We start from the raw sequence: 26,671 nt of genomic DNA on the forward strand, positions 1-26,671 counted from the left end.
TAGACATTGTCAAGTGAACCCCAGGGGCAAAATAGCCCCTTGTCAAGAACCCTTGAAACTACATCAAATACAGAAATACTTCCTCCTGATTCATGTGATATTTTAAGCAAGATGCTTAACTTTCCTGAGCCAGTATATCTGAAAAACTGAGTGAAATGCTAAATACCTAGCACAGTGATTGATAGAGAGTAGGCAGGGAACGAATTTCAGTTCTTTTTGCTTCCTCCTTCTTTTCAGTTTTGAAAATCCAACAAGTTATCCTAGACTCTAGAAATGGAAACGTATGCTAACAAAGCAGTTTACCCTTTAAGATCTTAGTGCGGTAAATAATGAGACTTTATTTTAAACTAGAAGTAAATCCTGGCAGTAGACATTGAAGAAAGAGTTGTGGTAATTTTGTTAACATTTTCTTTTTATATTTTTAAATTTAAATTACTTAAAAATTTTATTTTAATATTTATTTTTAAATTTGCAATGTATATATTTTGTAGTTATAATTCATTTTAATTTGTATTGTCACCCTTGATTTTTCACAACAACCATATGAAACAAGTAAGATAGGAAGAATCTCATTTTATAAATAAAGATTCTTGGGTTAAGAGAATTTAAGTGACTTGTCAAAGACAATGTTAATAAGTAAGGAAGACAGATATTGACCTAGGTCTCTGATTTCAAATGTAGTATGTTTTCCATTTATTATAATAACTATTTTCTGTTAAAATATATTAGCTTAAATATATTTTATTTGAATATATTTGCTGCATATTTAGTTCCATCACATTATCTTAATTTAAAGATTTTTATATTTACTTATCATCATGTAACCTAGTTCAAAATTTGAGGGTTATGAAGAGTAGAATGATTTGTTTTTTTAATATTTCTTTTTGATTGTTTTTAAATTTATACAGGTTGAACTTAATTTGCCATGTAATAAAAGTTATGAAAAAAAAATCACACAGAAATGTGAAACGGACTTTGTCCAAATGTACAATTCTCTGTACAAACTCATGGACAGGTTTTTTTTTTTTGAAACCTGTTAGTAAGCCAAGACTTCACAATGAAAACCTGCTCTTAATTGTTGGAAAAGAGCTTTCAAATCACTAGTTAAAAATGTTCCTATCTAAGAAGAAACCAGTCTGTCACTTGCATAATAACAACTTGTGGTATTATTTTTATAATTTACCATTATGACACACTTGAAAGTCTTAGAAGAGGTTTTTGGAATCAAATGAGAAATATTAGGAGACAGAATACTAAGATATTATGTGAAAACAAGTTGAAGTTCAAAAAAATACCTGAAGTCAAAGTTGTACAACTTTGGAAAAGTTATGAAGGATGGAAAATAAAATGGTATTTGTTCTCAAAATAAAGACTGATGAGAAAGGTCTAACTAGTTAACCTCCAAGCTCACTGACACAAGGAAAAGATTATTGTGCTTTAATTTTAGTTTAAGTGAAGAATTTTAGAATTCCCCTTGTGATACTTTGGGATCTATTGTATTCCTTTTATTAGAGAGGAAAAGGAGAAAGCTCCGTAACCAATACTACCTGGGAATTCTAATAAAATAAAGGTAAATTCCACAACTCTTCTGGTAATCTGTGGAGATTACTATACCAAAGATGAAACAGTTTGTGAGTCTCTTGAGGTTTCTGAAGCTAAATGTCTAGAACTCTCTCTAAGGATGACTGATGTCAAATGAAAAATGATCCAGAACAAGTAGAGGGGGAGAAAGGGAAAGAAGGAGGGAAAAAGAAATAAAGGGACTGGGTGAAGGCAGTTGATCAGTTGAGTTCTAAAGGATATATATTCACTGTTTTCTGTACACTCAGAGTGTTGATGGTATGTCTTTATAAGGTAGTGTATGCATCAACTTCATTCTTAGTATTAAATGTAAGGACAAGTAACATTCTGAAAGCTGATACTGACATTCAGGAGCTGTCTACCAACATTTCATTACTTTATCCATCCCTTTCCACTTCATTTTCACTCTCTCAACTAACCTGTGACCAAAACATCAAATCAGTAAGGAGTATGGAGAAAGTTTCTATTGTGTAGTTCTTATAGGGTTATTTTAGGACTTTGATATTTCAGGGTTTACAGTTCACATTTACAACTCGAAGCACAGGAATGAAGACCACAGGAGAGGGAAGAAAGTTTACAGGATGGTACGTGTCATAAATAAACATTATTCTTGAGGCTCTTCACCCTCTTTTTCTTAACAAAGGATGAGATGGTTGAATGGCATCACCAACTCAATGGACATGAGTTTGAGTAAACTCCGGGAGTTGATGATGGAGGGAGGTCTGGAGTGCTGCGGTCCATGGGGTCACAAAGGGTCAAATACGACTGAGCGACTGACTGAACTGATACCATTTCAAAGGGATCTTTAGAGGTGGCCACATTCTTGCATCAGTGGTTCTCAAACTCTGCCAAAGATGAAATGGTTTGTCTCATCCTTCTTCCCAGGTATGTTACCCTTGGAGTCATTTCACCTGATTGCTTTGGAAATATAGTTCTCTGATAGGCTCCAAAAAGTGATAATTTTTAAAATATTATTTCTAGTTTTCTTTTTGCTTTTTTCTTTTGGTTATTGTCATTGGTAGAGTGAGGGTAGCATTCATTATGGCTCTCTGTATTTTTGAGTAGAAGCAAAAGTACTAGCATCATTTATTTTGATCAGTGTTGACTTTTTCCTTCTTTCAGGTAGTGCCCAGTCTGGTACCAAAGCACAAGAAAAAGAGTTACCCCTTTCCTACCTCCTGTTTCCTTTATGCTTATTAATGTCATGAAGCAATATGAAGGGAGAATCCTATTTGAGTATGATTGTTGCTGTTCAGTTGCTAAGTCGTGTCTGACTCTTTGCAACCCCATGGACTGCAGCATGCCAGGCCTCCCTGTCCTTCACTATCTCCCAGAGTTTGCTCAAACTGATGTCCATTGAGTTGGTGACGCTCTCTAACCATTGTGTCCTCTGCTGTCCTCTTCTCCTTTTGCCTTCTATCTTCCCCAGCATCAGGGTCTTTTCCAGTGCGTCAGCTCTTCACATCAGGTGGCCAAAGTATCGAAACTTCAGCTTCAGCATCAGTCCTTCCAATGAATATTCATCATAGAGAGGAAGATGGGAAAACTAGGACATTGCTCCTCTATGGAGTTACACATATTTGATAAGGTAAGTTTTTTAGTATAGAAAAATAACATTTCCGTTCACCCATATGCATATAGATCTGTTGAGGAAACCCCGGCCTCAGGTCAGCAGCGGTGTGTGGGCTGCCTTCTTTTTCAGCTCTTCTCAGAGCCCCAGTACCATTAGAGCAGCCCTAGTACCATGCTAGCAGCACGAAAACTTGTTGTCCTGGTGGGTTGTTTTTGATAATACAACATCTAATCCATGGGAGGAACGAAAGTTTAATTTTCTCCTGGAAAGTCATCCTCCCCAAATGTTATGTCCCAAATAACTTATATTTTTGCCTATGGGAAAAAAAACCAGTAAGAATTTGCATTTTTACATAAAAACACATTTCATATCCTGGTAATATTCTCTTACCTCTTTTCTCTTCAGAAAAAAATTTTATACCTGGGAAAGTACATTGTCTTTTCATCTTTGCTGGTTTTCATCCATTTGCTAGGTGTTTTTCACATAGAAATTATTGTCCCAGAATCTGTATACCTCGTTAAGAACAGAAAGGATTATTATTTTCTTCCCTACATAGGGGGATGGGACCTAGCATGTGATTTATTTTCCAGGTACAAAAACAACCTGCTCTAATGGAAAAGAAAATCCCTCCACCCCCCACATCTTCTGATTCCCCAGTTATTTAGCAATGTTCAGATTGTGTCTCGGAGAAGACAATGGCACCCCACTCCAGTACTCTTGCCTGGAAAATCCCAAGGACAGAGGAGCCTGGAAGGCTGCAGTCCATGGGGTCGCTAAGAGTCAGATACGACTGAGCGACTTCCCTTTCACTTTTCACTTTCATGCATTGGAGAAGGAAATGGCAACCCACTCCAGTGTTCTTTCCTGGAGAACCCCAGGGACGAGGGAGCCTGGTGGGCTGACGTCTATGGGGTCGCACAGAGTCAGACATGACTGAAGTGACTTAGCAGCAGCAGCAGCAACAGCAGCAGGTTGTTTCCAGTGAGGTCACCCAGTTCACAAAACACTAGGATAAAATAAGTGTGAGGAGACCGGGAGACTGTTTCACTGTCTCATCACTAAACAGAACTTCCCTTCCCTTACCTCCTAACGAGGAAGTATTAAGTAAGAAGTAGCATCCTTCGATGGAGAAGGCAATGGCACCCTACTCCAGTACTCTTGCCTGGAAAATCCCATGGATGGAGGAGTCTGGTAGGCTGCGGTCCATGGGGTCGCTAAGAGTCGGACATGACTGAGCGACTTCACTTTCACATTTCACTTTCATGCATTGGAGAAGGAAATGGCAACCCACTCCAGTGTTCTTTCCTGGAGAATCCCAGGGACGAGGGAGCCTGGTGGGCTGACGTCTATGGGGTCACACAGAGTCAGACACGACTGAAGTGACTTAGCAGCAGCAGCAGCAGCAGCAGCAGCAGCAGCATCCTTCGATCGTGGTGGTTTGAAGGCACTAATGGATCTCTTCCATCCGAGTTCCTCTGGGGGCCCCTGTCCATGCGAGCAGTTATAATAATCTAGCAAAACTGAGGGGACTTCCCTGATGGCTCAGACAGTAAAGAATCGGCCTGCAAAGCAGGAAACTGTGGGTTCTATCCCTGGGTTGGGGAAGATCCCCTGGATAAGGAAATGGCTACCCATTCCAGTACGCTTGCCTGGAGAATCCCATGGACAGAGGAGCTGGTGGATGGGCTACAGTCCATGGGGTCGCAAAGTCAGACACGACCTAGTTACTCTCTCTCTCTCACACACACACAGGCAGTAGGACTAGAGTTCCCTCCACCCCACCCCCTGCCCCACGTGGAAGCAAAGCAGGAAGCAGCCCCGGACGTTCTCCTGGGGCAACTGCCAACCTCCCCGCGGAACGTTTGCCTCCTGCCCAAGGAGAAACGTTCCCTCTGAAGGCTGGGGTTGCAGGCGGCCCTGGTGGCCCACCGGTCCCTGACCTCCAGGCCTGGCAGGCTTGTTTCTGGCTGAGACCAGCCACGGCCCCGGCTCAGCGTGATGCAGCGGAGCCTGGTGCAGGTGCAGCCGGAGGTGGCGCAGGCCCAGGAGCAGGTGCAGTCGCAGGCCGAGCAGGGCGCGCCCTCCGGGCCACCCGCGGCCAAGGCCAAGAAGGCCGGACTGAGGCGCCCGCACCTCAGGATCTTCCCGGTTAGCCTCCTGAAGTTCGGCGCTTTCAGCAAACAGGGAGGCGGCCAGGCTGGGGCCACGCGGCGCGGCGCCAAAACTGGACTCGGACAGCGGAAAGGGACTTTGGAGGGGCCCTGCGGCTGGAGCTGTCTGGCTTTCCCCTGGTGTCAGCGTTTTAACAACGTCCGTTGCTTCCTGATTTTCTTCTGCATTCTGGTCATGGCTCAATGTAAGCCCGCCGAGGGGGCTGCGTCGAGGAGAGCGCGTTCTGGCGTGGGCTGAAGGGGGCGCCAGGGGGCTCCCTACTCTGAGGAGGCGGACGAGGGGCGAGAGCCCCAGGAGGGCTGAGGGGGGCGCCAGAAGGCCCCCTACACTGAGGAGGCGGACGAGGGGCAAGGTGCCGGGGGAGGGCTGAGGCGGGGCGCCAGAGGGCTCCTTACACTGAGGAGGCGGACGAGGGGCGAGGCGCCCGGGGAGCGCTGAGGGGGGCGCCAGAGGGCCCCCTACACTGAGAAGGTGGACGAGGGGCGAGAGCCCCAGGAGGGCTGAGTGGGGTGCCAGAGGGCCCCCTACACTGAGGAGGCGGACGAGGGGCAAGGTGCCGGGGGAGGGCTGAGGGGGGCACCAGAGGGCTCCTTACACTGAGGAGGCGGACGAGGGGCGAGGCGCCCGGGGAGGGCTGAAGAGGGGGGCCAGAGGGCCCCCTACACTGAGAAGGTGGACGAGGGGCGAGAGCCCCAGGAGGGCTGAGTGGGGTGCCAGAGGGCCCCCTACACTGAGGAGGCGGACGAGGGGCAAGGTGCCGGGGGAGAGCTGAGGGGGGCACCAGAGGGCCCCCTACACTGAGGAGGTGGACAAGGGGCAAGGCGCCCGGGGAGGGCTGAGGGGGGCGCCAGAGGGCTCACTACACTGAGGAGGCGGACAAGGGGCGAGGTGCCCGGGGAGGGCTGAGCGGGGCGCCAGAGGGCTCACTACACTGAGGAGGCGGACGAGGGGCGAGGCGCCCGGGGAGGGCTGAGGGGAACGCCAGAGGGCCCCCTACACTGAGGAGGTGGACAAGGGGCAAGGCGCCCGGGGAGGGCTGAGGGGGGCGCCAGAGGGCTCACTACACTGAGAAGGTGGACGAGGGGCGAGAGCCCCAGGAGGGCTGAGGGGGGCGCCAGAGGGCAGAGGCCCCTCTACCCTGGGGAAGTGGTGTGGTCGGGAGGCCCGGATCCATGTGGATGTGCTCGCCAGCGTTCTCCAGGCGCGTCTGGAATCCGCGCAGGTTCTCAGGGCCCCGCCCTGGTTTACTTCAGCTCCTCAGGCCCCCGGTTTGACCTAATTCTTCCTCATAGTGGGGCCTGGCCACCAGGTAACTTGACGGGATGAGGGTGTTGTTGAGTCATTTCGCCAGGTGTGTTTGGTCACCAACCCAGAGAAGCTCCTTCACTCAAGGCCGAGTCACTTAGAGGATTAAAATAAGGTCAGAAAGAACGTGACCACCAGGTGGTTTCTGCTTCTACCCATAAATTTGAGACGCTCTGACCGAGCCACTTCCCTCCAGGATCTTGTTTCCTCGTGTGTGAATTAAAGAGGTGGTGTGGGACCTCAGACGATATCAGAGAACCCAAACTCTAAGGTGTTTATGTTTGTCCGCACAGCTGGACGAAAAATGTGAATCTGAATGCCTTTAGAGGGTCACGTTGGAGAAAGTGAAAGTGAGGTCGCTCAGTCGTGTCCGACTCTTTGCGACCCCGTGGACTGTAGCCCAACAGGCTCCGCTGTCCATGGGATTCTCCAGGCAAGAACACTGGAGTGGGTTGCCATTTCCTTCTCCAGGGGATCTTCCCGACCCAGGGATCGAACCCAGGTCTCCTGCATTGCAGGAAATGGCAACCCACTCTAGTAAAATGCCGTGTACAGAAGTATCTGGCAGGCTACAGCCTTTGGGGTTGCAAAGGGTTGAGTGTGACTTAGCGACTTAACAATAGAGGGGGCATATATTTTCTGCTTGGCCACAACCCTCACCACTCCCATGACATGTAAATTCTTCACGAGCCTTTTTACACTGATGATATTGGAAGCTGCCAAATATGGTCTGTTTTTGCTGTAAAATGCTGTATCTAAATAACTTCAGTAAAAAGGATGTATGTGATAAGAACCATATGAGAGGCACAAATATTGATAAATAGTCATCAGTTTGTCTTGAAAAATCATCAAAGACATTTCTTTGGGAAAGAAGAATTTGAATTATGCCTTGACAAATAGGTACAGTAATAGCTGGGGATGTAGAATACTTTTTGAATCAGGAAATGAATGAGTGTTTTGGTAAACAAACAGATACAGGAAAACCTTGCTTCAGAATGGTGAGTGACAAAATTGAGATCTTAACAATATCGAGTGTTTTGATACCTGACCGTTGTGTATCTATTTACTTAGGTCTTCGCTCCTGCAGGTTTGCTGTAGTAATTTATTACTTTTAGGAGCCTTTTGGCAGATTCCTTAGAATTTTTAACTACATGATCATTTCATCTGTGAATCAGGACAATTTTACTTCTTTCTTCCCAGTCTGTATGCTTTTTATTTCTTTTTCTTGATTTCTTGCAGTGACTAGGACCTCCAGTACAGTGTTGAATAGGAGTTTTGAAAGAGATATTAATTTATTTTTCCTGATTTTAGGTAGAAATCATTTAGCCTTTCACAATTAAACATATTTACTGCAGATTTTTTGTGGATACTTGTTACAGATTTGCAGATGTTCCCTTTTATTTTTAGTTAGTTGGGAATTTTTTTTTATCATCAATGGTGTTACGTTTTATCAAGTGTTTTTTTCCTGTATCAGTTGAGACCATCATATTCATTTATTTATTCTACTAACATTATATATTGTGCTTTTTGATTTTTGGATGTTTAATCAACCTTGTATTCCTGGGATAAACCCTTATTGCTATCTTATTTTCTTTCTTTTTAATAGATTGCTGGATTCAGTTTGTGAACATTTTGCTAAGAATTTTTTTTTTAATGAGGATATTGGTTTGTAGTTTCCTTGGAATGTTTTTGCCTGTCTTTAGTATCAGGTTATACTGGCTTCATTAAATGTGGGTACATTCCTTTCTTTTGTTTTTTTTTTTTCTGAAAGAGTTTATGTAAGATTGGGTGCCTGCATGAACTCTTTCAGAATCAATTTGTCAATTTATTGCCTCTCAGTTCCAAACATCCATTTTGCCTACTCTGTGGAAATGGACCTTGGCCCTCTAATTTTTTTTTTTTTCCCCTAGCTGTAAGAGTGTTCAATTTTGGCAGTAGGAGGTACTGGAGAGCCACTGCACAGGAAATATTGCTTCTTGGTTCCAGGGTGTTTGCTTGGCAAGCCTCTGCAGTGTGTACAGCTTTCTCTGTCATCAGGCTCCTGTGTGTTTGCATCTTCTCTGGTATCCCTCTCCTGCAGTACATAGTGGCCAGAAGCCCTCAGTGGCTGGCAGCTCCCTCTGGTATCTCTCATGAAGAGATCTCCCCACCACATAGAAGGAGACCTACCACAAAGTTTTAGAGTATAGATTTCCTGCTAGTTTTGTTAGCATAGCATCACAGTGACTTCACGTTCATTCAGTAAGCCACGGCTGCGCACTATTCGCAAGGTCTGGCTTTTAGCCCTTGAATGCTCTCTCTCAGTCCTAAGGGAAATGACTCTTCCTCATACTGGCTGTTTCTATATTTAGCATTCTCTTTACTTGTAACTATAATGCCTTGTTTTGCAAATATCCCATTATAGCTAATGATTCTTTATGTTAAACTTTTCTTGTTCAAATTACTGTGTGGTTTCTCTCTTCTGATTGGATTAAGAATAGTATGGAATTGGTATCAGGAGTAGTACCAGAAGATATATACTCATAAAGCTGGGATTTTAGGGTTGGTTTTGTTGGGCCTTTAATCTTGAGTGAAATGCTGAGCTCTTTGCCAGTGGAAAATGGCTGGTAATTCTTATCATAATTAATCAAGGTATCACCTGTGCTTGACTGGGATGAAATCCCAGGTGAAGCATGTACCTTGAAGGCTGAGTGGATGCTATAGTTTACCTTATGATAGTAATGATGACTATAAGGACCCTGGTATTGGATGGAATGTTTTGAGTGCCCTTTGGGAATACCAGACCACCTGACTTGCCTCTTGAGAAACCTGTACTCAGGTCAGGAAGCAACAGAACTGGACATGGAACAACAGACTGGTTCCAATTAGGAAAAGGAGTACATCAAGGCTGTATATTGTCACCCTGCTTATTTAACTTTTATGAAGAGTACATCATGGGAAATTCTGGGCTGGAGAAAGCACAAGCTGGAATCAAGATTGCTGGGAGAAATATCAATAACCTCAGATATGCAGATGACACCACCCTTATGGCAGAAAGTGAAGAAGAACTAAAGAGCCTCTTGATGAAAGTGAAAGAGGAGAGTGAAAAACTTGGCTCAACATTCAGAAAACGAAGATCATGGCATCCGGTCCCATCACTTCATGGGAAATAGATGGGGAAACAGTGGAAACAGTGGCTGCCTTTATTTTTCTGGGCTCCCAAATCACAGCAGATGGTGATTGAAGCCATGAAATTAAAAGACATTTACTCCTTGGAAGGAAAGTTATGACCAACCTAGATAGCATATTAAAAAGCAGAGACATTACTTTGTCAACAAAGGTCCATCTGGTCAAGGCTATGGTTTTTTCATTACTCATGTATAGATGTGAGAGTTGGACTATAAAGCTGAGCGCTGAAGAATTGATGCTTTTGAACTGTGGTGCTGGACAAGACTCTTGAGAGTCCTTTGGACTGCAATGAGATCCAACCAGTCCATCCTAGAGGAGATCAGTCCTGGGTATTCATTGGAAGGACTGATGTTGAAGCTGAAGCTCCAATACTTTGGCCACCTGATGTGAAGAGCTGACTCATTTGAAAAGACCCTGATGCTGGGAAAGATTGAAGGCAGGAGGAGAAGGGAACAATAGAGGATTAGATGGTTGGATGGCATCACCGACTCAATGGACATGAGTTTGGATAAACTCTGGGAGTTGGTGATGGGCTGGGAGGCCTGGCCTGCTGCAGTTCATGGAGTCGCAAAGAGTCCGACATGACTGAGTGACTGAACTGAACTGAACTGAACTGAAGCACTTGTGAAGGAAAAATGACAGACTTGGGTTTGTTAACTCTCAGCTCAAGTTTTCATCTGAAAATTCGAGGGCTCCCATGAAAGCCCTGAAATAAGCTATCACTTTTTTTAACCACATATTTTTGGAAATCAAACACAAAATTAAATGTATGGGTTAATGAATTGTGATGACAGTTGAATTCAAAATTTTGTCAAGTTTGCCCTGTGTCTTCCCATCTTTAAACATCCTTAAACATGGAACTGGAACTGTGTGTAAATATTTGCGTGGACACATGTTTTCATTTCTCTGGAATTTATACCTAGGAGTGAAATTTCTGGATCATATGCTACATCTGTAGTTAAATTTTTCAGTATGCTGTAGGCTTTGCATATATGTACTTCATTAATTTATGAAGTTCTCCTTCTCCTTCTCTCAAAGGAGTGTTTCATGTGTTTTTGAATTATGTTTTCATCAAGCGTTTTTATTACAGAAAGGTGTTAGATTTTGTCAAATGTTTTTTATGCATTTGTTCATGTGGCTTTTTGTTTTTAAAATTTAGTAAATTACAATGATTCATTTTCATATATTGAATTGAAATTAAGGAGACCTATGAATTTGGACACTTAAACTTGGTGAAATATTGAAAATCATCACAAACAGAGACAATTTATTTGAAGAGCTTTGTTTTGTAAAGTATTTGTCAAAGAAAGATTTTCTAAACTGAGTGTTAGGCTGAAATATTTTGGTGCAAAGATATAACTGAAGATATTCTTTATTTAGTAGTGTTTTCTTTAGCTTGTTAGATACATACTTATAAAGAGTGTTTTCTTAATGAAAATATTATGCTTTGCCATAAAGAGTCATTTGGAGGCCTTAACCACTTCAAAATTTATTAACTATTATTTTGGACATCTCTAAAACCTCACTCAGCCTAAGTGATTCACTAGAAGGACTCAGAGAAAGATGTTATACTCATGAATATAATTTATTATAGTGAAAGTATACAGATTGAAATTAACAAAGGGAAAAGGCACATGAGACAATGTCCAGAAGAAACCAGGCCAAGCTTCCATTGTCCATTCCCAGTGGAGTCACAGGGACTGCTTAATACTTTCAGCAATAATGTATGTCAACACTTGCAAAGAGTTACCAACCAAGGAAGCTCAACCATGTGAACCTGGGTATTCAGGTTGTTTTTTTTTTTTTTTTTTTGAGGGGGGAGGTCTCAGGCATGTAAACATGCAACATTTGTGTGACTGACCTCAGCTACTCAGACTCTATTATCCCACCCCCACACACAACAGAAAAGGCATTCACTGCAAATCATGTTGCTAACATAAACTATCTGATCAAAATGGTACTTTGTGGCCCAAGGCCTCCAGCATATAAAAAGTACTCTTATATGGCAGAATATTCCATGGACTCAGAGTCCTCTCCTCGGAGCCCTCCAAAGACCAGCCCTGAAGCCAGGCCTTTTTTGAATAACCCAGGCCTTCTGAGTTAACTCTTACTGTAAAGCTATGAAAGCATCTTTGTTGAATAAGTTAATCTTATAAGAACAATTAGAAATAGTTCAGTTTAGTTGCTCAGTTGTGTCCAACTCTTGCGACCCCATGGACTGCAGCAGGCAAGGCCTCCCTGTCCATCACCAACTCCCAGAGTTTATCCAAACTCATGTCCATTGAATCAGTGATGCCATCTAACCATCTCATCCTCTGTTGTCCCGTTCTCCTCCTGCCTTCAATCTTTCCCAGCATCAAGGTCTTTTTAAAAGAGTCAGCTCTTCACATCAGGTGGCCAAAGTATTGGAGATTCAGCTTCAACTTCAATCTTTCCAACGAACACCCAGGACTGATCTCCTTTAGGATAGACTGGATGGATCTTCTTGCAGTCCAAGGGACTCCCAAGAGTCTTCTCCAGCACCACAGTTCAAAAGCATCAGTTCTTTGGCACTCAGATTTCTTTATAGTCCAACCCTCACATCCATGCATGACTACTGAAAAAACCATAGCCTTGACTAGACAGACCTTTGTTGACAAAATAATGTCTCTGCTTTTTAATATGCTGTCTAGGTTGGTCATAACTTTCCTTCCAAGGAGTAAGTGTCTTTTAATTTCATAGCTGCAATCACCATCTGCAGTGATTTTGGAGCCCCCAAAAATAAAGTCAGCCACTGTTTCCACTGTTTCCCCATCTATTTCCCATGAAGTGATGGGACCGGATGCCATGATCTTAGTTTTCTGGATGTTGAGTTTTAAGCCAACTTTTTCACTCTCTTCTTTAACTTCATCAAGAGGCTCTTTAGTTCTTCTTCATTTTCTGCCATAAGGGTGGTGTCATCTGCATATCAGAGGTTATTAATATTTCTCCCAGCAATCTTGATTCCAGCTTGTGCTTCTTCCAGCCCAGCATTTCTCATGATGTACTCTGCATAGAAGTTAAATAAGCAGGGTGACAGTGTACAGCCTTGACGTACTCCTTTTCCTATTTGGAACCAGTCTGTTGTTCCATGTACACTTCTGACTGTTGCTTCCTGACCTGCATACAGATTTCTCAAGAGGCAGGTCAGGTGGTCTGGTATTCACATTTCTTTCAGAATTTATGACAGTTTATTGTGATCCACACAGTCAAAGACTTTGGGATAGTCAAAAGCAGAAATAGATGTTTTTCTGGAAAGCACTTGCTTCTTCAATGATCCAGCAGATGTTGGCAATTTGATCTCAGGCTCCTCTGCCTTTTCTAAAACCAGCTTGAACATCTGGGGTTCACAGTTCATGTATTGCTGAAGCCTGGCTTGGAGAATTTGAGCATTACCTTACCTAGCATGTGAGATGAGTGCAATTGTGCAGTAGTTTGAGCATTCTTTGGCATTGCCTTTCTTAGGGATTGAAATGAAAACTGACTTTTTTCAGTCCTGTGGCCGCTGATGAGTTTTCCAAATTTGCTGACATATTGAGTGCAGCACTTTCACAGCATCATCTTTTAGGATTTGAAAGAACTCAGCTGGAATTCCATCACCTTCACTAGCTTTGTTCATAGTGATGCTTCCTGTCACTCACTTGACTTCACATTCCAGGATGTCTGGCTCTAGGTGAGTGATCACACCATTGTGATTATCTGGGTCATGAAGATCTTTTTGTACAGTTCTTTTGTGTATTCCTGCCACCTCTTCTTAATATCTTAATATCTTCTGCTTCCTACCATTTCTGTCCTTTATTGAGCCCATATTTGCATGAAATGTTCCCTTGGTATCTCTAATTTTCTTGAAGACATCTCTAGTCTTTCCCAGTCTATTGTTTTCCTCTATTTTTTGCACTGATCTCTGAGGAAGGCTTTCTTATCTCTCCTTGCTATTCTTTTGAACTCTGCACTCACCTGGGTCTATCTTTCCTTTTTTCCTTTTGTCTTTCACTTTTCTTCTTTTCACAGCTATTTGTCAGGCCTCCTCAGACAGTCATTTTGCTTTTTTTGCATTTCCTTGCCATGGGGATGGTCTTGATCCCTTTCTCCTGTACAATGTCACGAACCTTCATCCGTAGTTCATCAGGCACTCTATCAGATCTAGTCCCTTAAATCTATTTCTCACTTCCACTGTATAATCGTAAGGGATTTGATTTAGGTCATACTTGAATGATCTAGTATTTTTCCCCACTTACTTCAATTTAAGTCTGAATTTGGCATAATGATTTCATGATCTGAGCCACAGTCAACTCCTGGTCTCCTTTTTGCTGACTGTATAGATTGTCTCCATCTTTGGCTGCAAAAAATATAATCAATATTGTCAGCCATCTGGTGGTGTCCATGTGTAGAGTCTTCTCTTGTGTTGTTGGAAGAGGGTGTTTGCTATGACCATTGCATTCTCTTTGCAAAGTAGCCTTTGCCCTACTTCATTCTGTATTCCAAGGCCAAATTTGCCTCTTACTCCAGGTGTTTCTTGATTTCTTACTTTTGCATTCCAATCCCCTGTAATGAAAAGGACATCTGTTTTTGGTGTTAGTTCTAAAAGGTCTTGTAGGTCTTCATAGAACTATTCAACTTCAGCTTCTTCAATGTTACTGGTTGGGTCTTAGATTTGGATTACCGTGATATTGAATGGTTTGCCCTGGAAATGAACAGAGATCAATTCTGTCATTTTTGAGATTGAATCTAAGTACTGTATTTCTGGCTCTTTTGTTGACTATGATGGCTACTCCATTTCCTCTAAGGGATTCTCGCCCACAGTAGTAGATATAATGGTCATCTGAAGTAAATTCACCCATTCCAGTCCATTTTCATTCAGTTAGAAATAAGATCACATTAAAAACATATTCTTTGGAAAAAGTATGAATTGAGGTGGCCAAGAAATCGGTTAAGGTATCTGATGTGTAACGGGAATAATATTCCTTTATCTTGTAAATATCATGATTTATAAAGATATTTGAAAAGGGTTTTTACTAAATTTTTGGCTTCATTAATGTAATAAAACTAGTTTCTCTATAAATGCAAAAATTATATGATTTTTTAATGTAGTACTCCATACCAGGCATTGAGGCAGGAAAAATACAAATAAATCAACCCTCAAAGATAGGAATCCAAAATTGGTTATCTGACTTGACTGGGCTTGAAACTAATGAAAAAAACAGTATTTGTGCCTGTGGAAAATGGTACATTGGAAGTCAACACATGAAGTGACTTTAGAGTTATTTAAAATGTTGCTGGGGTAAAGTTATTATTAGACTCAAGATTTTGGGAGACCGCTAGCTTCTGCAGTTAACTCCTATGGCGGTATTATTGACTACAAGGGTTTTGGGATTGACTGTTTCTCACTTCACTGAAAAAGTTACAGAAAGAAAATGAGAATTTTAGGGCATGAGTAGAAAATGTGTGAGGTTCTGTGATGGTCCTGTGAGAATTTTCCCTTTTTGCCTCATACTGTGTATTTGGAACAATAGCAAGCCTTATCCACACTTGCAGAATTGCAGCATAAGTTGAATTCACAAATTCATGTGATCTCCTGTGTGAGAGTTGGGACAATGATTGGAGGAGAGAGGAACCCTGAGAACTGGGCCAAAAGCATTAGTGTGGATTTCCATGAATCCAACAACTATAAACCCTGAATCCTGAACCTCCTTTCCCAGTATAGGCATCTATTCTTCTATGTCTCAAAAAAGCAATTGCTTGCTTGCAGACACTGAATTTACTTCACCTGAGTTAAGGGAATACTGATTGCTCTCTTGACCCATCCTACCTGTCAATGCTACTAGACTCGTAGCTAGAATCAGATTCTAGCCTTCTTAGAATGACTAACATAAAATCTGTCATGGGAGATAATATCTTATATACCCAAAATTTGCCTGCCACTTCAGCAATGCCTCTAGGGATATGCTGATATATCAGCATATAACTGATATGCTGCAGGGCTACATCTTCCAAAATGAAGGAAAAGTTTCTTCATTTCTACCATCTACTACTAAGAAAGAACGTAATCTTTGGTGAACCTGTGGTTTTTTGAAGGCCAAAGTATGCTACAGTATAATGTTATATGTAGCAGCATAGCCCTGAAAAACAGAGGAGAAAGGAAATCCTTCCAGTGGGCAAAACATTGGAGAGTATGTCTGATTGTCTGTATTGCTTAGATACGATGCTGCCATTGTTAATGGTTTGACCATTTGGTGACTAGGAAAGTGCTGGGTAAGTAGTATGTGTCTCTGAATGGGCAAAGTTATCCTATTTGAATGGTTCACCAAAAGAAATCCATTGGAGAGGATGCTATCAATAATGACGTAGATAGATAAACTATTCTGTGAATATTAATCAGCCTCTTTTCCCTGCCATTGTATGTGTTCTCAATGGGCTCATATTTATAATGATAATTGCATTTGAGAAAAAGTTTATATGAGAGATGAATGCAAGGATTTATCTTCACCAGAGCTGATCTGACTATTGCATTTTTGAGTGCCTGAATTGCCACCAGGAAAATTCAATACAATCCAGGAAATAACTTAATTCCCTAGAGAAACCAACCAGCTACCTAGAAGCAGGTTGATTATGTTGCTTGTTTAATTTCTCCCTACTGAAATAGATGTTTAGATCTGGGTTCTTTTAGCACCACGGTTCTGCCAGAACAACTATAATTGGACTTGATGAGTGCCTCATGCACCATCATAATCATCTTATGTATTATCACATTGCTTTTAATGAAGGAACTCCTCTTACAGATGTACATCAAGAGGTTCATGTTCATGGAATTCACTGGCCTTACTACACAGCTCATGAACTAGAAACGCTTAGCTTTACATATTGTTATATTGTCCTGTTAAAGACTCAGATGAGACTTCAGCTAGGAGACAGCAATCAAAAGTTTGGGTACTATCCTAAAGAGGGAGGCATATACTTTATGATAGTAACCTACATATGTGTTATATGAGACCTAGAGGAAGAAGAAAGGGTAAATAATGGAAAAAGGAAGTTATGAATATCAACTGTGGTATATTCAGATTTAAATAAAATATGTAGCAACTGTGCATTTTTCTCTTGTTTTATGTGTGCACACGCATAAACATATATACATTTGTGTGTATTTCAATTTTTAAGTTTTTCTCTTCCTCTTTCCCTTACTATTTAACAGAATAGTATTGTGGAAGAGAACTTTACAAATTTGTCTCTAGGTTGCAAAGTATTCATGAATTAGAGGGGGAACTAATGCCCCAACCCCAGAGACAGACACAGTTACTAACAGGACATTCTTTGCCTTGGCCATTATCCTCCTTGGCCACATCTAAAATGAGAGTTGAAAAAATTCTTTTAGGTACAGAAAAATGTTTATATCTTGTTTCTTGCTAATTTAGGTCCGTTAAACTGTGGTTCTAAGTCCGAGTATGATTTCTTTTGCAGTAGAGTTCCCTCACAGTTTTAGTTAGGCCTACATCTTTGCTGACTTATTTACTTACTTATACCACTTATACCTTGCAACTCATTTTTATATTGAAGAAATGCATTCAGCTTTGTGATTGGATTGAAGAAGGGTGAGAATGACCTTTCTGGGGAAAGAGTGAGAACATTTTTGTTTGTAAGAATTATTATTGTGGCATATTTGGCAGAAGCATGATTATGTTGCTGTTAACTTGGTATGGAAGTTTAAACATGGAAAGAAGGGTGAAAATGTGTCCTGAGTAGTCCAGAGGGTGAGCTCTTCAAGTTGTTTGTCTGTTGCCCATAAGCTCCACTGTTGCCCTTCTGTTTTCAAGGGGACTGGCAGCCTGTAAACCAAATTTACCAGACTTTCTTGACAGTTGGCTTCCACTTAGGTGTTGCCAGTAAGAGGCTGCAGCAGAACATTTGAGAAAGGGACAGGGGGAGCCTTTCTCTTTTTTCTCTCTCTATTCTGGTGATAATTTTGGCAACAGCAGCAGTACTGGGTAAGTGAGGCACCTGGGTTTATAGTCAGCAGTGAATAGAGCTCCAACAGCCTCAAGCAACTGCAAGAGCTGGGGAAATAGCACGTGACTATGAGGTAGCCAGCTTTCATAGTATTATTAGGTGTGTGGGTCATGGCTTCCTGCAAGAGGCAGTGACTGCAGTTCCAATAGCAGTAGCAGCAGCAGTAGCTGTTGCCACCCCAGTCACTACTCCAGTTAGTGGCATATATTTCATGAGTTTTGATTAGTAACTTTTTTCTTTTCATTCCAACAAATGTATTACTTTTGTAACCAACCCTTAGATCAATTTCTTTCTGTTTCAAATATTTAGTATGTTTATTTTTTCCAGTTGGATGCTGAGTTATAGAAATGCACCTATATGATACCATTTACTTAATGTTCAAAGAAATGACAAATGATACTCTATATTGTCTAAGGATGTATATATGCATTGTCAAAAAAAGTGTTAAAATGGCTCAGAAACGGTAAACTTCAAATATAGGATATGAATTGCGGCATGAGAGTGAAGAATGTGTTTAGGGAATACATGTGGAGTTTCAACTATTTTGGTAAAGTTTCATTTCCTATTCTGGATGGGAGATAAAAATATATTCATTAGATTGTTATTTATTGTTTTTTAAATAATTAAAACATAATACATTGAAATAAGAAGTCTTCCCTGTTGGCTCAGACAGTAAAGCGTCTGCCTGCAATGCAGGAGACCCGGGTTTGATTCCTGGGTCGGGAAGATCCCCTGGAGAAGGAAATGGCAATCCACTCCAGCACTCTTGCCTGGAAAATCCCATGGACGGAGGGAAATAAAGATTGAAATAAAGATCAGTACTAAGTGAAATGATTAAATAGAGCACATTCTTTAGTAAATTACTCATAAATACTGTTTAAAATAGTTTAAAAAAAAGTTCAATAGCAAGTCATAGAGGTTAGGAGAAGACTCTTGAGTGTCTCTTGGACTGCAAGGAGATCCAACCAGTCCATCCTAAAGGAAATCAGTCCTGGATATTCACTGGAAGGACTGATACTGAAGCTGAAGCTACAATACTTTGGCTACCTGATGTGAAGAACTGACACACTGGAAAAGACCATGATGCTGGGAAAGATTGGAGGCAGGAGAAGGGGACAACAGAGGATGAGATGGTTGCATGGCATCACTGACTTGATGGACGTGAGTTTAAGCAAGCTCTGGGAGTTGGTGACGGACAGGGAGCCCTGATGTGCTGCAGTCCATGGGGTCACAAACAGTCCAACACGAACTGAACTGAAGTCTTATTAGTATTTTGGAAAAGAAGTTATTAGGCTTTTATAGATCTTAAGCATTCAGAGTATTTTAAAATAAACTTAAATCATTGTGAATTGTTTTTTAATGATTATAATGATCTATTATTTTGTCTTTATAAAGATTGTTTAATGCATATTATTTTTTCTTTTTACATTTTAGGTATTGTGTTTGGTCTTGTAGATCTGAGCACCAACAGTTTTAAGAAGGAAAATAATTTGAACATCATTGAGAATATATTCTTGTCATTGACTTATGATATTTCATCTTGCCTGTTAGTAGTGTTTATAGCATACTATGGAGGAAAAGGAAACATACCAAGATGGATTACCGTTTCCTCCTTTTTAGTAGGATATGGATCACTCTTATTTGCTTTTCCATACTTTAATGTTGAAGATTCTCAAATGAATGTAGAATTTGAAGGTAAGATTTTAAAAGATACTGTCATCCATCAAATCGTTATTCATTTAAACCGTTGACTCTAGGAATTTAATGTAAACAGTGATACTTGTCTGTATATTCATTCATCTGTATCTATTTATGTGATCAAGTTTACTTAGCTAATTAATGGTGGCTCCCTAATAACATATATGCCATTCTTCCATCTTTTCATGAACATATATCCTTTCATCTAAGAGAAGGGCCTAGGAAAATGAAAGAATATTTAGGACAATATTTGGGATAATTATTTCGTGAAGTTGTTTTTCTTCTGTCAGTTTTCATATATATTATAAATCTTTTGAGAACTTTTTCTTACGTCTTCTACAATATATTTTAACTGATCCCTTTATTTTGACCTCAACACGTGTATATAAATACAAAGGCAAAGATAGACACTTACACAGACATACTCAAAAAGTCAGAACTTTTCTAGCTATTTCTACAATTTCAAAAATGGGTGCTGCCCTTTGGCATAGGACTTTGAAAAGATAGGTGGCATCTTTGCTTTTTTAATTTTTTCTGATTTATTCCACATTTTAAAAATCTACCCCCAGTAGATAAAAACACTATTTGAAGTTTTAAAGCAATATTTTTGACATTTTTATGTCAGATACTTTCTTGTGTATAGGTGCGTAAAGATGTTGAAATGCATTTACCCATTTGTAATCTTTAGACTGGGCTTAAGCAAGAAATGATGGAAAAGGCATGAAGATATCTTTATGCATGTGTATGTGTATATATGTGTATATACATGTTTATGATGTTTAAAAGTATATTTATGGTGTGTGTTTATAACATAAATAAAATAGTTCATATTAAATTTAATACTTTATGTGTTGATATTATTATACTATAATTCATATTATAAATAATATGTATCATATATCACTAATTTATGAAGTATATAATGTTCACATATATTTATAATCTGTATATTTATATAATGTATATAGAATAAATACATTTATTAATTTATAGGATATATTTGTAATATCTTTATTGTATTTATAGAATGGACAGCTAATTGGACTAGAAGATGACTTATGGAAAGAAGGGAATGGAGAACATTTTGCTCTCATTTTTCCTTTAACCCTGTTCTGGTCAGAAAGGATTAAAAGTTAGGAAGCACTGCTTGAGATATTGAAAATTGCTGCTTGATGAGTCCTCAGGAGTAATGAGAGTAGATATAGTATAGTCGTTCTTCCTTTGTCTTCTTTATATTATCTAGATTCTACCTATTTTATTTTCTGTTTGTGATTAGGAACATGAAATTTATCTAACAACATTCATTCAATGTGTTGACTGGGTAACACTTTGGTTGGTATTAGAAAAACAGAAATAAAGTAAATGAATGATCTTTGCAAGAAGTGCTCATTTCATCCATCTGTCTATGTAGCTGTTTTGCTCATTTTGTTTAGAAGTTTAGTTTTTACATAACTAATTTTCTGCACTATGCCCACAATTCAGTTTACACATGTATATATTTTTAATTTCTTTATCTTCTTTCATCTTATTTTGGGGACAGTCTATCTCTTCCTCTTTTCTGAATATTTCTCCTGTTCTATTTGGTCTGTATTCCCCAGTTACCTGCCAACTCATCTTCCTGTATGACTGGTCTGAAGCTTGAAGTAGTCCATTTACCACTACCTCACATTCCCTTTCTCTGCCCCTCTACCCTGTCTCAGTTTTAAGTTATTCATAATAAATTGGTCTTCATCCCGTATGTCCTAATTAACATGTAGAAATCATACTCCACCAAATCCTTGAGAAGTTAAAAACTAATTTTCCCCTCTAGTTCATGGAAACAGTTGTATCACACTCTGGCCTTTAGTTTCTAAATCTCTACATATAATTGAATACCTACCATATCAGTGGTTTCAGGGCATTGTCAGTTTACTAAGAACTTCCTAAATATCTCTGGTCTTGCTCTCTGATTATATCCACTAGTTCTCCTAGCTCACTCATGCAACTGAGACTTCGGTTCTCTCCTTCCATTGAAACTTTTAGTACATTGCAATCTACTTTCTCCCTTTATCAGGTTCTCCTTGTTGCTACTTTCTTTCATTGGTAGCTTGCTTTGTGTCCCTTAATATGACATGTTAGAGTATTTCAAACACACTCTAATGATTATACTAAGCTCTCTGTCTCATTGTCCTTTCTTGTTCCTGGTCTGGAAAACTTTTGATCAAACCATACACCTCTCTTTTATATCTCTACCTGGTGCTGATGAGTATTTTAGAGAAAAAATATCACACAAGAGGACTGCTTAGTCCCACAGTGAATTTACTACTTTCAACCTCAGTTATATTTTCAAATGGATCTATTCCCCTGACGTTTTTTTGACTCCCTTCTGTAATTCACAACAAAGATTTTCGATTTTCCTCATGTCCTAGTTTGTGCTGCCATAGAAAAAACATCATAGACTGCTATAGCAAAATCATTTCTCACAGCCCTGAAGGCTGAGAGTTCAAGATCCACATGCCAGCTGATTCATTTCCAGGTTATGTTCTCATATAACAGAGAGAGAGAAAGCAAGCCCTCATGTGTCCTCTCTTCTTATAAGGATACCAATCCCACTCATGAGGGTCCTACCTTCATGAGCTACTTACTATTCAAAAGCCCCCATCTCCAAATGTCATCACATTGGGGATTCAGTTCAGTTCAGTTCAGTCGCTCAGTTGTGTCCAACTCTTTGCGACCCCATGAATTGCAGCACACCAGGCCTCCCTGTCCATCACCAACTCCCGGAGTTCACTCAGACTCACGTCCATCACGTCCGTGATGCCATCCAGTCATCTCATCCTCTCTCGTCCCCTTCTCCTCCTGCCCTGCCCTCAATCCCTCCCAGCATCAGAGTCTTTTCCAATGAGTCTACTCTTCGCATGAGGTGGCCAAAGTACTGGAGTTTCAGCTTTAGCATCATTCCTTCCAAAGAAATCCCAGGGCTGATCTCCTTTAGAATGGACTGGTTGGATCTCCTTGCAGTCCAAGGGACTCTCAAGAGTCTTCTCCAACACCACAGTTCAAAAGCATCAATTCTTCATCGCTCAGCCTTCTTCACAGTCCAACTCTCACATCCATACATGACTACTGGAAAAACCATAGCCTTGACTAGGAGGACCTTAGACGGCAAAGTAATGTCTCTGCTTTTGAATATGCTATCTAGGTTGGTCATAACTTTTCTTCCAAGGAGTAAGCGTCTTTTAATTTCATGGCTGCAATCACCATCTGCAGTGATTTTGGAGCCCCCAAAAATAAAGTCTGACACTGTTTTCCCTGTTTCCCCATCTATTTCCCATGAAGTGACAGGACCAGATGCCATGATCTTCGTTTTCTGAATGTTGAGCTTTAAGCCAACTTTTTCGCTCTCCTCTTTCACTTTCATCAAGAGGCTCTTTAGTTCTTCTTCACTTTTTGCCATAAGGGTGGTGTCATCTGCATGTCTGAGGTTATTGGTATTTCTCCCGGCAATCCTGATTCCAGCTTGTGCTTCTTCCAGTCCAGCATTTCTCATGATGTACTCTGCATAGAAGTTAAATAAGCAGGGTGACAATATACAGCCTTGATGTACTCCTTTTCCTATTTGGAACCAGTCTGTTGTTCCATGTGAAGTTCTAACTGTTGCTTCCTGACCTGCATACAGATTTCTCAAGAGGCAGGTCAGGTGGTCTCGTATTCCCATCTCTCTCAGAATTTTCCACAGTTTATTGTGATCCATACAGTCAAAGGCTTTGGCATAGTCAATAAAGCAGAAATAGATGTTTTTCTGGAACTCTCTTGCTTTTTCCATGATTCAGCGGATGTTGGCTATTTGATCTCTGGTTCCCCTGCCTTTTCTAAAACCAGCTTGAACATCAGGAAGTTCACGGTTCACATATTATTGAAGCCTGGCTTGGAGAATTTTGAGCATTACTTTACTAGTGTGTGAGATGAGTACAATTGTTTGGTAGTTTGAGCATTCTTTGGCATTGCCTTTCTTAGGGATTGGAATGAAAACTGACCTTTTCCAGTCCTGTGGCCACTGCTGAGTTTTCCAAATTTGCTGGCATACTGAGTGCAGCACTTTCACAGCATCATCTTTCAGGATTTGAAATAGCTCCACTGGAAATCCATCACCTCCACTAGCTTTGTTCGTAGTGATAGGGTTTCAATATATGAAACTCTAAACATTCAGCCTATAACATCTCACTTAACTCTTACCTTTTGTGTTGGATGGAAAATACTGCCATAGTAGAAATTTTCCTTAAATTTTTTCCCATAGAAACTATAATTTCACCTATAACTTCATATTGGCACTCTTCTTCCTTCCTGTTAAAATGGAAGAGCTGTCCTCCCGCTAAATATCCTGTGCTCTTTTAACTCCTTGGGGACTTTATTCCATGGGTGGTCTCCTTGCCCCTCTTTCTGCAACTTCTCCTTCTCTTTTGCTTCTCGTATATTTGCATTTAAACGTGCTCAGGTTTTTTCCTATTCTTAAACAACTGAAACAACAACAGACATAAGCAACAGTATCCCTTAGCACTACTTACTCATTTTCATTGAAAAATTTGGAAAGAATTCCAGAATGCTCTCTGGCTTTACCGCATATTCTTCACTCAACACACTTTAACATGGCCCTCACTATAAACACTGCAACAGATATATTTTCACCAAACTATAGTAATAATTTGTTATTTAATATAATTAAAGGTTTTATTTATTACATTTCTTGCCTGCCACCCTTCTTGAAATTATAGTCCAATCAAAGGATATTTTTTAAGATGAAGAAGGGTACCAAAAGATTAGTTGTATCCTACTGATGGAAAAACTTGTTTTCAAATGTTGGACGTTTGAATCTCAGGCCGACGATCCTTAGGAGAAGGAAAACAAGTTGAATTTCCTAGGAGAAGCCAAGAGTGGTCAATTAGGGACATATTTGATTATCAGGAGGGTGAAGGGCCTAGTTGAGATTAACAATCGTGCATTCAAAGTGAGATTTGCCTCATTGTGTTTCCCTCCAGCCACATTCAGCTTTAAACGTGCAGGTGTAGAGTAGGGAACAGAGTTTAATTTGACTGAAAGGCTGAAATTTTACTAAGGGATTGCATGATATAAAAGAGAACAAAGGTTTTAAAAGTGCTAAGATGACTATGAAAGTAAAGCGATGGAGGTGACATTGAGATAGTGAAATGGAGTGGGCTCAGTGGGTTGATTATAGGTCCGGGTGGGTTTTAAGGAGTGTAGCAACTTGGTTGCTAGAAGGAGTGATCTGGAAAGGTGGAAATAGTTTGAGTGTAGGATGCTTGGAATTGCAATTAAGGAAGGTTTGTAGTTATTGTTTCCAAAAGTTTAAAATGAATAGCTAAGGTAAATGGAGTACAAGTACATGGACAGAGTGAAATTCAAGAAACTAAGAGGCTAGGGTGTTGAAAATGTCAGATTGATTGTGATATCACCACTAGTTAATACGTTTATGTAAAATTGAGTCATTTGTAGTTTGGATCACAGTTCTAGAGACCTCCTCCCATTTGACATGTGGATACTGGACCAGCTGAAAACTTCCACTTGTGTACTCTTTTGCAGTCTGTACTTTTGCCAGTTTTAAAAAAGCAAGAGAGTTCCAGAAAAACATCTATTCCTGCTTTATTGACTATGCCAAAGCCTTTGACTGTGTGGATCACAATAAACTGGAAAATTCTGAAACAGATGGGAATACCAGACCACCTGACCTGCCTCTTGAGAAACCTGTATGCAGTCAGGAAGCAACAGTTAGAACTGGACATGGAACAACAGACTGATTCCAAATAGGAAAAGGAGTACATCAAGGCTGTATATTGTCACCCTGCTTATTCAACTTCTATGCAGAGTACATCATGAGAAACGCTGCACTAGAGGAAGCACAAGCTGGAATCAAGATTGCTGGGAGAAATATCAATAACCTCAGATATGCAGATGATACCACCCTTATGGTATAAAGTGAAGAAGAACTAAAGAGCCTCTTGATGAAAGTGAAAGAGAAGAGTGAAAAAGTTGGCTTCAATCTCAACATTCAGAAAACCAAGATCATGGCATCCGGTCCCATCACTTCATGGCAAATAGATGGGGAAACTGGAAACAGTGGCTGACTTTATTTTTCTAGGCTTCCAAATCACTGCAGATGGTAATTGCAGCCATGAAATTAAAAGATGCTTACTCCTTGGAAGGAAAGTTATGACCAACCTAGACAGCATATTAAAAAGCAGAGACATTAGTTTGTCAACAAATGTCTGTCTAGTCAAGGATATGGTTTTTCCAGTAGTCATGTATGGATGTGAGAGTTGGACTATAAAGAAAGCTGAGCACCAAAGAATTGATGCTTTTGAACTGTGGTGTTGGAGAAGACTCTTGAGAGTCCCTTGGACAGCAAGGAGATCCAACCAGTCCATTCTAAAGGAGATCAGTCCTGGGTGTTCATTGGAAGGATTGATGTTGAAGCTGAAACTCCAATACTTTGGTCATCTGATGCAAAGAGCTGACTCATTTGATAAGACCCTGATGGTGGGAAAGATTGAGGGAAGGAAGAGAAGGGGATGAGAGGATGAGATGGCTGGATGGCATCACTGACTCAATGGACATGGGTTTGGGTGGACTCCGACAGTTGGTGATGGACAGGGAGGCCTGGCGTGCTGCAGTTCATGGGGTCACAAAGAGTTGGACATGCCTGAGTGACTGAACTGAACTGAACTAATATTTTAAGGATATTTTATTGTATAGACACATTTGAATCAAAATAGACAATCAGAATGGTCTAATAGCGTTGCTTGGATCTACCAATCTAACAACAAATGTAATTCCAACAAACATCTGTTGACTATTGAGCTACATTCATGTGAATTTGAGAAAGCATAAGAAATAGAATGTCACTTCATAGAATTTAAAATATAGTACATTGCTATATTATGAGTAACTCTAATAGAGAGAAATTTTATTGTATAATGCCTTTTCCTTATTCATGTGTATTCTAGAAGTTAAGGGGTTTAGAATGGAAAACTATTTAGTGACATGAAGTTAACTTTAAGATTGCTGAAGAAGTTGATCTACAATTAATCTCAGAAAGTAATCTTTAGTAATTCAGATAACTCGGGACATCAGAAATACTTTTCTTCTGGGGTTGAAACTCAG

The 26,671-nt window shown here is 40.4% G+C and overlaps 1 protein-coding gene across 1 annotated transcript in view; it reads left to right on the forward strand.

Moving 5' to 3' along the window:
* Positions 5,153-26,671, forward strand: part of SLCO6A1 (solute carrier organic anion transporter family member 6A1) — a 94,981-nt gene continuing 73,462 nt past the window's right edge. The window contains exons 1-2 of the mRNA XM_018051637.1: positions 5,153-5,510; positions 19,253-19,513. Coding sequence (XP_017907126.1) covers positions 5,153-5,510; positions 19,253-19,513 — 619 coding nt within the window. The remainder of the gene's footprint in view (positions 5,511-19,252; positions 19,514-26,671) is intronic.

The sequence above is a fragment of the Capra hircus genome, chromosome 7, assembly GCF_001704415.2.
Source record: "Capra hircus breed San Clemente chromosome 7, ASM170441v1, whole genome shotgun sequence".
NCBI lineage: Eukaryota > Metazoa > Chordata > Mammalia > Artiodactyla > Bovidae > Capra > Capra hircus.